Genomic DNA, 16,449 nt, shown 5'->3' on the forward strand with positions numbered 1-16,449 from the left:
TGCTGCTGTGAAACATCGGTACTTTCGCGGCCTTTAGCCAGTGTACGGCTATGCCAACTCTCCGTATCCCTCCAGCCCGCTCCCACTCCCGCCGTGTTTCCCGGGCGCAGGTCGCACCCGCGCTGCCCCGTCCCCACCGTGGGCACACACGGAGCACGCAGCTCCCGCGCCACCCGACCAATGGCAGCCGCCAACACGTAGGCCTGGCCCGCGCGGGCTCGCCGCGGCCAATAGGCGCGCCCCATGCAAAACACCGCGCCGGGAGACGCCGCTAATTGGTTCCGTCGCAAGGGCGGCGGGTCGCGCGCTGGGTCGGAACCCGGAGCTGGCGGCGCAGTCACCGTGCTGGGTTCGGCCGCCCCGACTCCGCCTTCTGCGGTACCCGGCGGGTACCGACTGTGTCACGGGAGTGGCTAAGGCCGGGGCAGGGCTAGAAGTGCGTGCGCGCCGAGGTGCCGCTTCGCTATCTCATTAATTAACAGAGCTCCTAAGTTCACGTACCCGCGCCCCCAGATCCGTTCCGCCCCGCCGCCGTTTCTGAGGCGAAGGCAGGACTGGGGTCTCGCCGCCAGCGCGCGATCCGGGGCCCCGGCAACAAAACGCGCCGGCCGGGAGCCGCCGCTGTACATCTCCGCCCCGGCGCGCGAGGATCTCCCCACGCGCGCCCCTGGGTGCGGTGGGCGCGCATGCGCGGGGGGGCACCGCGCCGGCCGGCGGAGCGGCGGCGGCGGCGGCCGGGGCATGTCGGGCGCGCGGGGCGGTGGGCGCGTGGCCCCTCCCCTCGGCGAGCGCGCGGCAGCCGCAGCGGCGGCGGCCGCGGGAGGAGGCGGCGAGGAGGCGGCGCCTGTGTCGGCGCTGGAGGTTGTGTCCTTCCTGGGGAAGCTGCTGTGCGCAGTCGCGGCGCTGAAGGCGGCTCTGTACCTGCTCCGCAGAGTGTGCCTAGCGATGGCCTGGAAGTCGGGCGGCGCCAGCCACTCCGAGCTCATCCACAACCTCCGCAGTGAGTCTCGGGGCGGGGGCGCGGGCGGGGCCCCCGGGCTGTGGGGCGGCCGTCAGCGGCCGCCCGGTGACCGTTAGCGACCGCGCGCTCCCGCGGCGCCCGCCCGACCCGCCGCTAACTGTCACACGGAGCGACACCGGCGCCCGGGCGCGCCTGCCCGTATCGTCCGTCCGTCCGTGTCCGTGTGTGCGTGTCTCTGTGTCCGGCCGGGGGTGTGTCCGTGCGCGCCCGGGCGGGGGATGTGTGTCCGGGCGGCGGCCGGTGTCGCAGGGCGGGCCGGGCTGTTGTTGCGGGAGGCAGTGCGGCGGGCGGGGTGGCGCCGATGGCGGTCCCGGAGGGGAAGCGCCGTGCGGCGGCCGCGGCTGTTCCCTGCTCGCCGCGTCCCCCCCTCCCGGCCCCGTTCCGTCTGCGGGGCCGCGGCGGCAGTGCCGGAGGGCCCGTGACTCCGGCACGCACCGGGATCGGCGTTCGTCCGTCCGGTTCGCTGCGGCCGGCGGGACTGGTGGCGTCGGCGGGCGCCCTCCGGTCCTTCAGGCCTGGGCTGAACAGCGCAGCGGGAGCCGCCTGGGTTTGGGAATCGCGGCGAGAGGCCGCGGCTGTTTGTGTTGGGTGAAAGGGGCGTGTGGCAGCAGTCCCTCCCCCCTGCCCGGCGGGGTCCCGAGTGGCTCCGCTCGGAGGGGTGGGCTGGCACCGCGGGGAGCGGAGCGGAGCGGTCGGGTTGCGGACTGGTGCTGTGACAGCCGGGCTTTGCGGTGGCTGCCCGGCACTGGGCGCTCCCTTGTGCTCGCCGAGGGTTTGTGCTGTCCCCGTGCTGAACGTGGAAGGTGTTGGGCGGGCGCTTCTTCGCCGATGTACTTCAGTACATCCTGAAGTCTGCAGGTCCTGAGAGGACGGAGAGACAACACCTTGTGCATTCGGAGCTTCCACTTTTCATATTAGAATTGAATTAACCTCTCTTAAGTATACTTAGTGTCTCTCGTCTATGCTTCTGGCCTTTTCCCTTCCTCTTCTCAAGTCTGTGTCCTAGACGTAATCGGATGTAGATCTGGAGCCCGTACTATGACAGTTGGCTCCTGCTTTAGTGATACTACAACACCACAGATAAGTTCATCTGTGTGGCCTCCTCATTATTCTGGTGTCATAGGAGAATCACTCTTGTTGTTTTCTCCTTTTCTCTGCTTATGTTAGATCATCTGATCATGTGGTCTTTCTCAGTATTTTCTTTTGAAAACTATCGCATCCAGCAGAATAATACATGCTGAAGTGACTTTCAGCTTCCCTGTAAAAACTACTGATTATTGTAGTTTCGTTGTAAAAATTCTGTTTAATAAATTGATAATAACTTCTCTAGTTACAAGTGTTGCAATACATTTGTTTTGTTTTATTTTGCAACTGAAAGGGCTAGAAATACTGTTTTAGTGAAATACTGTTCTCTTACACAGCAGGGAAAAACTTTCTGATGTAAAAACCAATGTTAAACTCCAAAATACATCCAAAAAGCAATTATTACCAGAATAGTCTAGGACGCTCAGAACCTGAAGGCAAAACCAGTTTCTTTGTTGCAGAAGACAATGACAGTTTTTCAACACATGGAAACTGTTTAGGGCGTTGCAAATAATGATGACAAAGCTAAAAACCGTTGTAGTTAGTATCCAGCGATAGTTGTATCGGAAGAGGAAAGTAAAACAGAAGTGCTCAATATTGTAATCTCAAAGCATGCATTGATGCTAATTTCCCCCTCTCTGTTTTGCATATGCATGCCGAAATGTTTTGAGGGGTGTAAAACAGGGAAATAGTGGATTGGCAGTAAAATATTGTGGCAGCAAAGAGGCCTTTGATCTTGCAGGAAGATTGCGTTGTCAACTTCAGTGGGACTCTGTTCATGGTGTAGGGCTTTATCAGTGCAGAGCAGCTGCTGAATTAAGACCATAACTTTCAAATAAGAGTTCCTCAGGTAGGACGGTACCTTGTTGCTAAAGTTGGGAACAGATTTAGAAGAAAGTACTGTTTAATGTTATACAATTCTTCCAGATATTTTTTAACAAACTTAAAAATTATTGGTTAAAGAAAGACTTAAGATGTTCCAGAGAATTCTTTTGGAGTAGTAGGTCCATCAATGTATTTTCTCCTCTCTAAAAACAGCTACATAGCATTTACAGCATTTTATGCTAAAAGTGAGAATGCAGATTGGATGAGGTTAATTTGATGTTGTCTGGTGTTTGTCTTGTGTGTAACTTATTAAATATGTGTGTAATATAGTGTATATTTTGCATAACTTAAAACAAGGCAGGTTGTAGTGATACAGTATGTTTTCTTCTGCAGCGGATCTTGGTGGAGAGGTTCTTGCCCTTGCCCTTATGCCACAATTCTTCTCTTGACTGTTCTTGTAGAATTGCCTGTGAGGGAGGCAGTGCTGTAAGACTGGGTCACTTTCTCATGACTTGTGAAAAATCAGGATTTAAACTCCTAAATGTCTATAAGCTGTTGTACTATTATGGTTAGAGAAGCAGTAAACTTGGTTGTGGATAAATGAGGGCTGAGGAGAATGGGAACCTATTAAAGTGGTTTTGCTTTCAAATAAAACCATCATTAGAATATTCCTGTATGCTACATGTTCTTTTCCTTTAAAAAAACTATAAAGATTATTCTTAATTATAAGCTGTTATTGACAGTTACTAGTGCTTCTGTTATGTGGCAATAAAATTCTCCATTTTGTGACATTTGCTTTACTGCTTATTTCACTGTTGCCTTAACTGTAGAATTAACTTTTCTGTAATGTAACAGTCATTGTGATAGGGTAGTGACAAATGATTCTGCGTATGTACAATGCAGATTTAGGCAGTTATTCTTTATAGGCTTTATCTTTGCTGTCCTGTCTTAAAAGGGACAAACTAATAAGGAGGGCCCTAGAACTTTGCGTGTTTTTCAGCACATGTTTAGGGACAAGTGACTGAAGAATGTTGAAGTACATTGTTTTGATTTTTAACTTCTTGTTCCATTGTAAACATCTTTTTGTGCTGTTAATTTGAGGCATCATAGATGCACAATTTGACATATGCAAAATAAACTTCTTTAAAACATGCTCTTCACAACAAAAATGCTGTCCTTGAATGTACTGTTGCTATGAGGTGTTCAGCTGCTTTGTTTCAGTGATTCTTGAAAGTACTTCTCATTTTTTAAAAATGCCTTTTTTTAATCTGAATGTTTCTTTGTTCATTAAAGCCTTAAAACAAACATTTTTCACTTTCATGGAATAATTATTTAAATCTTTGCTTCTTCCTAATTGGATATAGTTGAACATGTGCCTTCAAACTTGAGTAAACATCTCTCAAAAGTATACTTAAAGTAAGATCTTTTAGCAGACAACATTTCTAGGGAGCTCTCTAAATGCAGGTTACAGTACAGTTAGAAATCATGCTAAATACAGGAAATAATTACCTGTGTTTAAATAAATAACTCTGACAGGAGAATTTTTAAAATTATGAATCTGTCATGTAGAGGTGCTAAGGAAGGAGGAAAAGAATTGGTGAGTTATTTACTGTTGTCTTGCTTGGTTGAAAGTCTTTTGATTCTAAATCTGTAACTTCTTTCCCCCTCTCTGTATCTTCAGCTATCTGCTGATAGGTTACTATAAGATCATTTCGTCTTCTTTCATACTTTCATACTTTTGCCAAGTCCTACTACTTTACATGCCAACATCTTAGAAATCAGCTTTTTTCCCACCTGAAAGACAGAAAAATTGGTTCCCTGTCCAATTCGCAAGCAAAGTTCATTGTTTCCTTATTGCGCCTTTTTCCTCCAGTCAGTGTCATGCTGCTGTAGGACAAACTTGCTTTGCTTACTTCTCTGGTCATGTTATGTCAGTGGTGTTTTCATCACGTACACCTGCTCTTAAATCCACATTTTCCAGTGAAAGTGAAGGTGAGTTAACTCAGCTGTGGCAGAAGTTGTTAACCAACTGTGGATTTGTTTCTTGCTACATTATTTTACCTTCCTTTCCTGATAAACGTGTGTTGGGAAAGTTAGCAACTGTAATTTATAAGATTCCACAGAATTTTGCACCTTACATAAGATCAGAGTCTTAGTTTTTCAATGTGAATGATGCTTGAAATCACTATATTCAAATAGTATCATGGTCTGAGAATTCTATTTTTAAATATGCTAAAGGTATTTCTCCAAATGTTTTAATTATTTAAATGTTAAATAATTAAAAATGGCATCTTAGCATGCTTCGTCACGATGAAGGCTTATCTGCAATGAATCTTCACTTTTGGTGCAAGTTTCTGGTTGCTGAGGATAAAACTCTTTGGGAACTGCCACAAATGGGAAGGCATTGCATATAGTAAGCCTAAGCTAGGTTCAGCAAGTAATAAACATTGGTTTGTGCGGTGGTGTGTTTTTCTTTCATTTGATATTTGTTTAATATCTGTTTCCCCCCCCAACCCCCCTTTCCCTGCCCCTTTCCCTAGAACCTTCCCTGTCATTCATTCTAGCCCCCTCCTCAGCTTCCAGATGTTAGTTCTGCCCTAAACTCCTCCCCTGCTATTCCCTCATTGGTTACTGTTCCTACACCCGTCCTCCTGAGTTCTGTATAAAACCTTTGCCCCCCCGCCCGCCGGGGTCTTGGGGCTCATGGAATAAAACCATCTCGTTCCCCCCCAAGTCCCGTGTCGCCTTCGTCTGTCCCTGCGCGCCACGAACTGAAACTGCAGAGCTTGCGGGGGAAAGCGGCCGCCCGTTCTCTTCCCTCACCGCCCAGCCTGGCACGGCTCGGAGTGCCGCGGCGAGGAGCGCATGCCGCGCCTCAACATATGGTAGCGAGAGGATGGTTCCCTCCTTCGTCTTGTAAAAAAAACGGGCAAATTTGTGGGGGCGCCCGCCTCACAGAAGAAGAAGGAGGGAAGAGGAACATCTACGGCCGTAAAAGCTCTGCCGGATGCTATGAGGAGCTGAGCGCCGAGCGAAAAAGATTGAGGCTCCGGGACCTCTTTGTTCTCGCCATCTTCCCGCCCGGGAGCAGCCGCGCTGCACGGGCAGCCGGGCTGCAGAGCTTTTTGGCGGGCAGACTTACCCGAGGACACAGAGGGCGGTTTTGGCAGCGGCTCGGGGGAGCCTGAAGAAAGGCTGATCGAGAAGAGGTTCATTCCTCGGTCAGCATCTGCAGCGAGACCACCGGAGGCTGATAGTGGCCGAAACCAAGGCTTCGGGGACGAGTCTTGGTTTAACGGGAACACCCAGGCTTCCGGAAGGGCCAAAACCGGGAAGGAACATCCCCAGTTTTTAGCGCGACTTTTCCATCGAGTCGAGGAGAAGATTCAAGCCATCTCCGTCCGAGCCTGCAAGGTAAGGTGGGCTACACGGGGTGGGGGTCGCCCCGACGGGCGGCTGGGTCTGTCACTTTTTTTTCTCGCGTTTTAACCCCCGTCTGTGCCCAGACTGGGGCTGTAGCCGTGCATGTCCCTGGCAAGCGGGTGGGTTTTCTTTTTCTGGGGGAAGCTAGCACTGAATGCTATCCTTCGCCTAGTCTTCTGTGGGGACCTAGATTAGATCGCTTTTTCTTCTCCTCGAAAAAGTTGTCTTCTCTATCCTCCCCTCCCCATTCTGGGCTGGACGGAGGGGGTAGAAAAGACACCAGTAGGGATCAGCTAAGAAGACGACACGTTAGCTATAGGAGAGTTGTTAAAAGGGGCCCTTTACACCCACGCATTGCGCCGACATCCAGCTGCGTCGGGCGGCCCCCCCCCCCCTCCTATAAATTTCCCCTTTTTGCTTCTGTGAAGCTCCCTATGCCCCCATCCCCTCGGACTTTCCTAAAACCCTTTCCTATCCTCCCTTGGGGATTGCTGTGGCCGAGCCGCCCCAAGTGCCCTGCCGGACACTGCTCAGGCCAAGTGCAGTGTATCTGGCACCCCTCCCAAGATGGCGCTGGCCACGCCGCTCGGGACCCATTTCCCGCCTTGACCCTTCTTTTCCGCCCCTGGCTTCCCGCCAGTCCCATCTCTCTCCCAATAGCCCTGCACCGTCCCTGCATGAGGCTAGTCCCTATTGTGGGGAGGCGGGGTTGGATATTCCCCATCCTTCTTCGGGCTCGTCCTCCGGGGGGAGGGTCGGGAGGGATCTTCTTCCGAGGAAATGGAGCCGAAACCCGGGACTGAGGATCCGTCATTTTGTCTTCCCCCTGAAATGGCGGCGCCCCGGTCCACCCCTTACCGATACCCCCTGTTAATCATGGCAATCACTAATTAAGTGATTGTCTGATTCCCCTATCCTATTCCTTAATGTACCCTACCCAATATTCCTTTTTATTTAACTACAAATTCCTCTTTTTGCTTTTGATTATTTTTGCATAATCTGTTTGTTGAGTTATATTTTATAGAAAAAAATCATCCCAGTTAATTATTACTTAAGATATTATGCCCACCTCGCAAACAAACATTCAAATTAAACAAACCACATCGCTGTCCGCTGACTCTGCTTTAAGACAAGCGCCGTTTTCCGCTGACTCTGCTTTAAGAATTTGAGAAGCCAAACATCGCAAGCACCGCGACGAAGCAAATTCTAAATCAGATGAAGTCACAAATCCTGCTGTGCTTTGTACCCTTAATTTGGACTCTCATTTAAGACAATTTTATATACTCCAGATGAAGTTTTTATATGTTTCATATGTTATAATCACAATTAGTTTATCATTTTTTAATGTCTTTCAATTTATGTTTTTTTAATAATATGTAATGTTACAATTTGATTTTATATTAAGTTGTTTTGTTATAATTATAATTAATTCAGTCTTTTCTGATATTTTTTAACTTAAAGGCTGTGTTTAACCATTATTGCTACAGGAATCACTCAGCTACTATATCGCTTCAGGCTTGCTGCATTGCTGCGAAATTTAAAAATTTATTAGTTATATTTAGTTGATCTTTTATTATATTTAATTCCAATAATTCCATTTAATTATTTTATTCAAATTAGATAGTTATAATTTTAATCATTCTAATTAAATTTTTTAGTTAAATTTCTGTCAATTATTTCATTCTATTTCAATTATTTACATTATTTACATTATTTTAAATTGTTACTCAGAACAGCAAAACAGCAAGTTTTGTGCAGTCTTGTGTCTAATTTAAGCTGTTACTACTCTTCCTGCCCTATAAATGCAATAATGTGTCTTTCATGTCCTTTAAGTAATTTACAATGTTATCATATGATTTTATATTATTTGCATGTTTTATTAATTTGCTTAAACCACAAAATTCTCCTTCTTTTTGTAAAGTAAAAGAGGGAGATGCGGTGGTGTGTTTTTCTTTCATTTGATATTTGTTTAATATCTGTTTCCCCCCCCAACCCCCCTTTCCCTGCCCCTTTCCCTAGAACCTTCCCTGTCATTCATTCTAGCCCCCTCCTCAGCTTCCAGATGTTAGTTCTGCCCTAAACTCCTCCCCTGCTATTCCCTCATTGGTTGCTGTTCCTACACCCGTCCTCCTGAGTTCTGTATAAAACCTTTGCCCCCCCGCCCGCCGGGGTCTTGGGGCTCATGGAATAAAACCATCTCGTTCCCCCCCCAAGTCCCGTGTCGCCTTCGTCTGTCCCTGCGCGCCACGAACTGAAACTGCAGAGCTTGCGGGGGAAAGCGGCAGCCCGTTCTCTTCCCTCACCGCCCAGCACGGCTCGGAGTGCCGCGGCGAGGAGCGCATGCCGCGCCTCAACAGGTTTGGTTTTGTTTATTTTCCTCTGTCACATCTTTTCCCTTGGTTTATCCAAATCTCTTCTACATCTGTCTAATTTTGCTTAAGGAAGAGTAATGTCACTTGGATGAACATGAAGAAGGGAAATAATAATGGAAAATTAGACCAAATTTAATGACTCCCCTGTACAAGCACTTATGCTGCCTGTTGTGTGCATTCAGTGACCACCTTTTCCTTCATCATGATTGTATTGAGGTTTCAGTGACTAAGCATTGTAACTTAGGACCAGGCAGTGAAAGGGCTAGAAAGTGAGCAATTTTTTTTCTCAATTAAAAATTAAAATTAACACATCCACTGACAAGTTAATTTAAGAATATCTAAAATTTCTTAAATTTAGTTCATGTCTCAGGTGGCAGCCTTGAAATCTGTGATGTTTTATTTTGGAGCACTGAGATTTAAATAAAAAAATTTATTGCAAGTAATTTGAATAATCGCCTAAAGGAGTTGCTGTGAAACTTTTTTATTTTTAAGTAAGATTTAAGTATTTGCTAATGGTTTGCCCATATCAGTGAAATGTTTTGAAGATTTTCTATATCCTTGATCTTTTAAGAGGCAGGCCTTCAAGTAAATCAAGGTAACTAGGTATCCCAAATAATAGGAAATGATAACAGAAAGAAAAAAACCCAACCTGAATTTAATAACATTTATCATGTTTTATTGGTGTGTAAATTAAGATTGTGTTCTTAACTGGTTCTTTGTTGTTGCCATGCTTTCTACCCTTAATGTTAGACAGGGTGTCAATGTAATGTTAAAAACATATCCATACTTTCCCAGAAACTCCCAAAATTCAGTGCATCAAAATCCAAGTCCTTGATCATTCAATAAGAAAATAAGGCATTTTTTGCTGCTTATTTACATCGCAAATTTTATAACTCCTAATAAATAATTTTAATTTAAAGTATTTAATATTTTGCTTGATTGAAGATATATTTTTATTTTTGTATGTGAATATAATGCCATGATTTTTTTTTCTGGTGGTCTGAAGCTGCCTAGTAATCCATAGCAAAATGGAAATGATAATGCAAATGTGTCCAAAACAAGTCATTACTGCTGATGTAGGCATTTTAAAAAGAGGGAATCCTCTATGGTTTAGCTTCAGTACAACTCTAAGCTTTTCTTTTAGTGCTAATGTTTCTATCATCCTGATGTAGTATCAGGAGATCACTAAGAGCTACTGGAAAGCCTAGAAAGAAATGTATAATGTTCATGTTCTTTTGAGTGATTCTTTATGTGAATGTTGTCCCTTAACGCCTCAAAGTCATGTTCTTTAGTGCTACATAACACTTTAAGTAAATAATTGTATTAATTTTTTATTAGGTTAATTTTATTAATGTTCTAATTTTTAATTTAAATTACCATATAATTTTAATTTAAATTACCACAATAATTTAAATTTATTTTAAATTAAATTTTTAATTTAAATTTGGCAAAAACTGAGTGAATTCTTTTAAAGCTTGAGATCAGTAAACTGTGGACTTTTGGACTGGCTGACTTGTGAGTTACATTTAATACTTCAGAACCTGAATCATTCAATAGTGGACTTGAGGACAAAATAGTTTTAAATGCTTGCACTGTTGAAATACAGCTTCAGAAATTCTTCCTAATTTCTGCTAATAGGGCATTTCTTTGTCATTTTGTCCCAAGAGTTATATTTTGTCAGAGTTATATTTTGCTGATCTTCTGATTCTTTCTCCACTTTTGTGTAGTACTAGTACCTTAATGAAACCATCTTCATAATGACAAGCTCTTCATGTGGTCTAGCTGCTGGTCTTAACAGCATTGGCTTTTCTGAAGACTGCAGAGTGGTTGCATGGAATCTGCTCAGTACGGTGTGAGAGGTACACCATCTGCCTTCTTTACTGTAAGCAGGTTTGCCAGAAGCCTGTGAAGAGAGTTCGCCTTCTATCTGTCTGATCCAGCTAACTTTATCTTAACCTTTGCAACATTTTTTCATTATTACTGAAGGTTGCTATCAGTTTTATTGAGCTCTTTAGTTTTGACTTTCCTTGTGATGTGTAAGTGAAGTTCAACCTTCTCAAATGTTGAGGGATTGAGGACTGCTCAGATGTTAAAAGTCTCCCTCATCTGCACATGGGTGTTAAAAGTTAATTGGAAAATGAGGTTCTATGTTTTTGCATGCTGAAACCAACCCTGAAGTTACTTTTTCCTTTAATGTACTCCTCAAAGTTTCTTCATTCAGCTGCTGATAATTTCAGCGTCCATGAAATGATGCTGAAACTTTCAGATCCATGAAAATGAATAGAAAACTCTTACCTGTTACACCAAAGTGGATGGGTTGGTTTTTAAGGTGATCCTTATTAAATAGGGAGGGAATACTACCTTAAAATAAAAGTGAAATGTTGACAGGTAACTTTGTATTTAATTGAAGCTTGAGGCTGTATACTGCTAGTTTGTCTTGAGCCTAGCTTATGATTACCATGTTTTACCTCTGCAGGTTTTGAGTAGAATTTAAATGGTAATTGAATATTTATTATTATTACTACTACTATTCTTACTCCTGTTTTTAAAAAATTTCTGTCACTTTAGAATTTTCATGGGACTTGATAGTTGTGTTTCATTGCTGGGCTATAAGATTAACTCTGATGGACTTTTGTTTTCCCCAGTCTTTCTGTCATGTCTCTGAACAATAGACACTCAAGGGATTCCTTCCAGTGAGCTGTATGCAACCTCCTTTGGATAATGTTTGGATATTGTGAACCCAAATCACAGTGAAAATAGATGGACATCTGAACCTTTGAGGCAGATCGCTCTTAAATTATCAGCAAAGCATAAGAAATTTGCATGTATGAGTGGTACAATAAACACTTGTATGCAAACACCTACTTTTAATTTATTTAGCACAAAGAGCTTTGTATAGTTTGGGTCAGTGTCCGTTACTGGATTTTAGGGTGCTGATGCATCACTTCTTGTTCTAAGTGTTTTCTTTGTGTTCATGCTTTACAGTGAAATCTCCTATGCTCATTACTAAATAAAATTCTATTAATTGGACCACATTCTTTCCTATTTTTTTTCTTCCTCTGCTCAAGAAAAGGACCCTGACTTTAAAAATGTCAGGTGATCAGTTGCTTAAAACAAGCAATCTTCACATTGCTTGCAAATCAGGATGTGGTTCTGTTCCAGCCCATTCTCCTCTGGAAAGCTGCTAGCTGGTTTTCATGGGTCAGGTGGAGACTGTCATTTGACACTGTCTGCACTATATCCATCTCTTTAAAAGTGAGAGGCATGGATTAGATAGATGGACCAGTTGATAAATAAGGCTGGGTGGTAGGACTCAGAAGAGTTGTGGTCAAAAGCTCTATATTCAGTTGTAGACAAGTGGTGTTCCTCAGGGGTTGGTACTTGGACTGGTGTTGTTTAACATCTTTGTCATTGACATTGACAGTGGGATCAAGTGTGCTCTCTGCAAGTTTGTGGAAAGCAAACTGTCCTGCATCGAAAGTGTTGTGGCCAGCAGGGCAAGGGAGGCAATTCTACTCCTCTGCTCTGCACTGGTGAGACCCTGCATCTGGCTGCACCTAGCTCTGGGGCTACATCTAGCTCTGGGGCCCCAAGCGTAAGAGGGAAATAGTTGACCTTGAAGGATTCTTCTAACCCAAACCATTCTATGATTAGTCACATCAGTAATTTCCATCTACATGAATGATTCTTTTGTTACATAAAGCTGTATGTGCTTTGCATCATACCTTAAGATCTCTGTATGATTTCAAAATATCACTGTTTTGCTGAAAATTTGTCTTCCTAAATGAAGTATTCTGCAGTGGTTATGGAGAAGGTAATCTAAGAAGCTGAACTATGTGAATGCTGAAGTAGTTGCGCTATTTGTGGATGTTGAAGTAGTAAATGGTTTTGGGATCTGCAAGAGGATTTTTAAAATACATAAAGTCAGCCACGGGAGGAGTTTGAGTAGGTGTTATGGTTTGTATAGTAAGCTTGTGTGCTGAATCATGTGGCAGTGACACATCCTCTTTTCTGATCTGGAAACCCGTGTTGGTGTAAGTGTTGACTGCTAGTATTTTATGGTTTGATTAGAAAACATGTTTGGTCAACAGTCAGGATACCATCAGTGAGGTAGGCAATTCTTTGAAACATAAGCACTTCAGTAGTGCATTTATTGCTAAATAAAAGACAGAAATATAGGTTGTTTACTTGTTGCGAGTCCATGGTGCCTTTTCAGACTCTTCTTGCCTTGCTCTCTGACAGCCAACTGCCAAGTTTCCCAGGTTACATTCAACAGTGGTATATTCCCACCTTCAAGCCCAAGAACTGCTCTGAGCTCTTTTCCTGTTTTCATGGTGTTATTTGTGGAAAAGAGGCAGAGCAGAGAGAGTTTTCAAAACATGCTCCAATTATGTCAAGTTGTCATTGCCACAGCCTCTGCACAGAGTAACTCTTGAACTTGGCAGGCAGTGCTCCACTGTTAAGTACTTACTTTTCAGCTTCAACCCTCTGAAGCTTGGAAGTTGTACTGATATAACTCTGATTTGAGTTTACTTTTTATTTCAAGCCGTCAGTATGTTTGTGTATTATACTTTGCTTGTAAACACTTTAGTATCTGATTTGTTTACAGAACAAACTGATTATCATTCTTGAAACCCAGCAGTCTCCTCAAGGAGAGATTTCTGCGCACATTATAATTGGAAAGGATATTCTACTATGCATTTAATTGTGAATTATTTTCTTGCAATATGCAGCTTCATTTTAAGATTTAGAAAATGGTTTTAGTTAGCAATTTATTTATAGTTGATTTTTTTTTACTGTTTTGGCTTTTTGGTAGAGAGTGCATTAAATTAGAATGTATTCTTTGCAATATAAGCTTCTATTATTGGCTTCTTTGGGGGATGGATATACTTGTTTTATTGACTTAATTGAAAATTTGATAGAGACATATTTCAGACAGAATTAAGATCCTGGCAGCTGGTCATCTTGGGACTGACTGTTGCAGGAAAGAAAGGACTTTTCTGGAGTTCAGTACTTGAGGTGCTATGTTTCTCTATAGTCTTCTGTGAGACTAAGAAAAAAAAATCTGATTGTTATCAGCACAACAAAAATGACAACTAAGTCAATATTGACCTTACTGTTTAGGGCTCGATTGTTTTTCTTAATTCCCACCTTAAATTTGATAATGTTTCCATTGTATAATCAGCAAATTTGAAAAGCAGATTTAATCTGTGGGGGGTGGCTGAGAGGGTGTTGTTGTTTTTTTTCATGAGGATGGAGTGTTATTCAATAATTGAAATAAATGGCTGACAGCAGATTCAGCTTCTCCCACAGGTTCTGACTATGGGTAACTTTCTTCAATTAGTACAATAATCGAAGTACAACAGTCAGCAAATCTCATGATTGTTTGCTGAATGAGAGCATCCTGAATGCTCAAAATCTTTAGAATATTAGTAGTTTCTGTTTTCAGTTTGTTTTTTTTTTTAATTTTTTGTAATTTGCCTGTCAGTGTAAGCATCTTGTTTGATAGTTGTATGTACTTTGTCTGGATCTGTTTTGTGAAATTAGAGAAGGTTCTTGGCCTTATCATAGGGCCTTGCAGTTGCACTTCCAAGCTGGAAGCTTGTTCTTTTTGTTCTCTGCATTTTATTCCACAAGGCACAAAAGGAAAGAGCAGGTGGCTAGCTGTAGTTCTAGAATATATACACATATCTGCATGTAAATAAATAAATTACTATTTTAGACCTTTTGTGAGTGCTTCTTGGCTACTGCTTTTTGACATCCCTTCAACCCCCTAGAGCCTTTATCTCCTCACTTCTGTTACAATTAGACTTGCTTATTCTCCTTTTTAAAATATATTTGGTTTGGATATACTGACTTCTTGGTGATTCCTAATGAGACTCCAAGAGTAAAAGTTTGACTTTTTGGTTTCTATGCTTTGTTCACAGAACTGCTGTACAACTAATCCAACTAATTTCTAGTGGTCAGGAAAACTTTTTTTCATTGCTATCCTCTGTTGTTATTGATAATGTGTTAGTGGGTTGATTTGTTTGTTTTCTTTTGGGTACAATTTTGTTCAGTAAGTAAACTTACGAATGGCTGCAAATGCCTGCTGGCTCAGATATAAAGTCTTGGGTTGAAATGAGTTTCCTCTAACTGGAACTGCTGTAGTAGTCAGTTCAAAATGAAGTCAAAGAACAGGATATATCTAATATGACGGGACTGTGAGTGAAGTGTATACTTTTTCTGGGAGTTACCAGATACAGAAATATTTATAAAAAATAATATATTTTAAAAAGGAATTGTTTTCCTTAAAATTTTCCATAATAATAGTATATTTCTTTTGCAGTTCTATGTGATACTTTGTCTTCAGACCAAAAAGGAATATGATCTGAGGAGTTATTTTCCTTTCTGAATTCAAGTCTATGTTATATAGGATAATTATTTCTGGACACAGATGGTAGATAAGAAAAAAAGACAGGAAAATCCCATGATTAATAGGTGTAGTTGGGAGCATGTAGTAAACAGTAAAGTCTCAGCAGAAGTTAGCCCATTCTTGGGCACAGGTGTGTTTTTTTAAAAAAAAACCCACTGGTGCAACTTCAGGACAATCTTACACAAGTTCCCTAATCTGATGTTAATGTTTTGGGTTAGATATTAATGGTGCTTAAAGGATATTTTAATTTTTTTTTCCTTCTAAAGTATAATTTTGCAAATAAATCCTTATTTAAAGAAAGTAGTTAATGAAGGAATCCATCACTGAAATGTCAGTTATTTGTAGTTTATATAATATTTTAATGCAAATAATTAGTTAATTTCTTCCATTTGTTTTCCAAAGTTTTCTGTTATTCATAATGGACTCTTGGGAACTTCAAAAAAATAGAATTAACAATGTTAAAAAAACTTAAATAAAACAGCAAGGAAAAATGTCCGCTTCTGACATTTTACATGCGTGTGCATTTATATTTTATTTTGAAAAGTGAAAAAAGCCAGAGTGTTTTGTTATAAAATTTTTTGGTCTCAGTCTGCCCCAGCATAAGAATGCAGATTCAGTGGGAGTTTCTTTACAGATGGATTTTTTTTTCTTTGCTAACATAAGACAAACAGATCTGGAAATTAATGTTCTGAGCAATGATGCTTCAACTTAACATTTCTAACTTGCTTTTGTATATTTTTCAATAACTACTTGTATAGCTTCTTAGAAATATGAAGTATATCTTGTTTGGTGCATGTAGTAATCCTAATTTCTTAGTGACTATATTTTCAGGATTTATCAAAGGTATGCATGAAGTTGAGTTTTCCTAGGGGATAGATCTTCGCAAGTGGTTTCAGGAAAGCATTTGTAACTGCTGGGAAAGTCTTGTTCAACAATCACTGGCTTAAGCATCATTTGATATCTGGACTCCAGATTTAATGTTAGTATCACAGAAGGGTTTGGGATGGAAAGGACCTTTAAGGATGATGTAGTCCAACCCCGGCCATGGGCAGTATCATGAGGGTAAGCGTGTAAGATCTGTGTAAGGTACATGATTTCTTACAATGCTGTTTATATGTTAACATTTTTCGCAGACTCGTGCGTTGCAGAAGAGAAACAATGCTTTCATTTTTATGTATTTGTTTGTTTATAGAAAATGGAATAATCAAAACGGACAAGGTATTTGAGGTAATGCTGGCTACAGACCGTTGCCACTATGCAAAATACAACCCCTACATGGACTCTCCACAGTCTATAGGTAAGAGCATCCT

The 16,449-nt window shown here is 42.3% G+C and overlaps 1 protein-coding gene across 5 annotated transcripts in view; it reads left to right on the plus strand.

Annotated features, from left to right (window-relative positions):
* The first annotated feature begins 228 nt into the window (after positions 1-228).
* The window catches only part of PCMT1 (protein-L-isoaspartate (D-aspartate) O-methyltransferase), a 39,709-nt gene continuing 23,488 nt past the window's right edge, over positions 229-16,449 (plus strand). For 3 of the 5 annotated variants that reach the window (XM_021540627.3, XM_021540626.4, XM_085576550.1), the window contains exons 1-2: positions 727-1,000; positions 16,332-16,436. In XM_021540627.3, coding sequence (XP_021396302.2) covers positions 742-1,000; positions 16,332-16,436 — 364 coding nt within the window. In that variant the 5' untranslated portion in view covers positions 727-741. Of the gene's footprint in view, positions 386-726; positions 1,001-16,331; positions 16,437-16,449 lie in introns of those variants that run through there. The other 2 variants (XM_085576549.1, XM_085576548.1) reach the window with 1 other exon arrangement.

Source organism: Lonchura striata, chromosome 3 (assembly GCF_050655825.1).
Source record: "Lonchura striata isolate lonStrDom1 chromosome 3, ASM5065582v1, whole genome shotgun sequence".
In the NCBI taxonomy this organism is placed as follows: domain Eukaryota; kingdom Metazoa; phylum Chordata; class Aves; order Passeriformes; family Estrildidae; genus Lonchura; species Lonchura striata.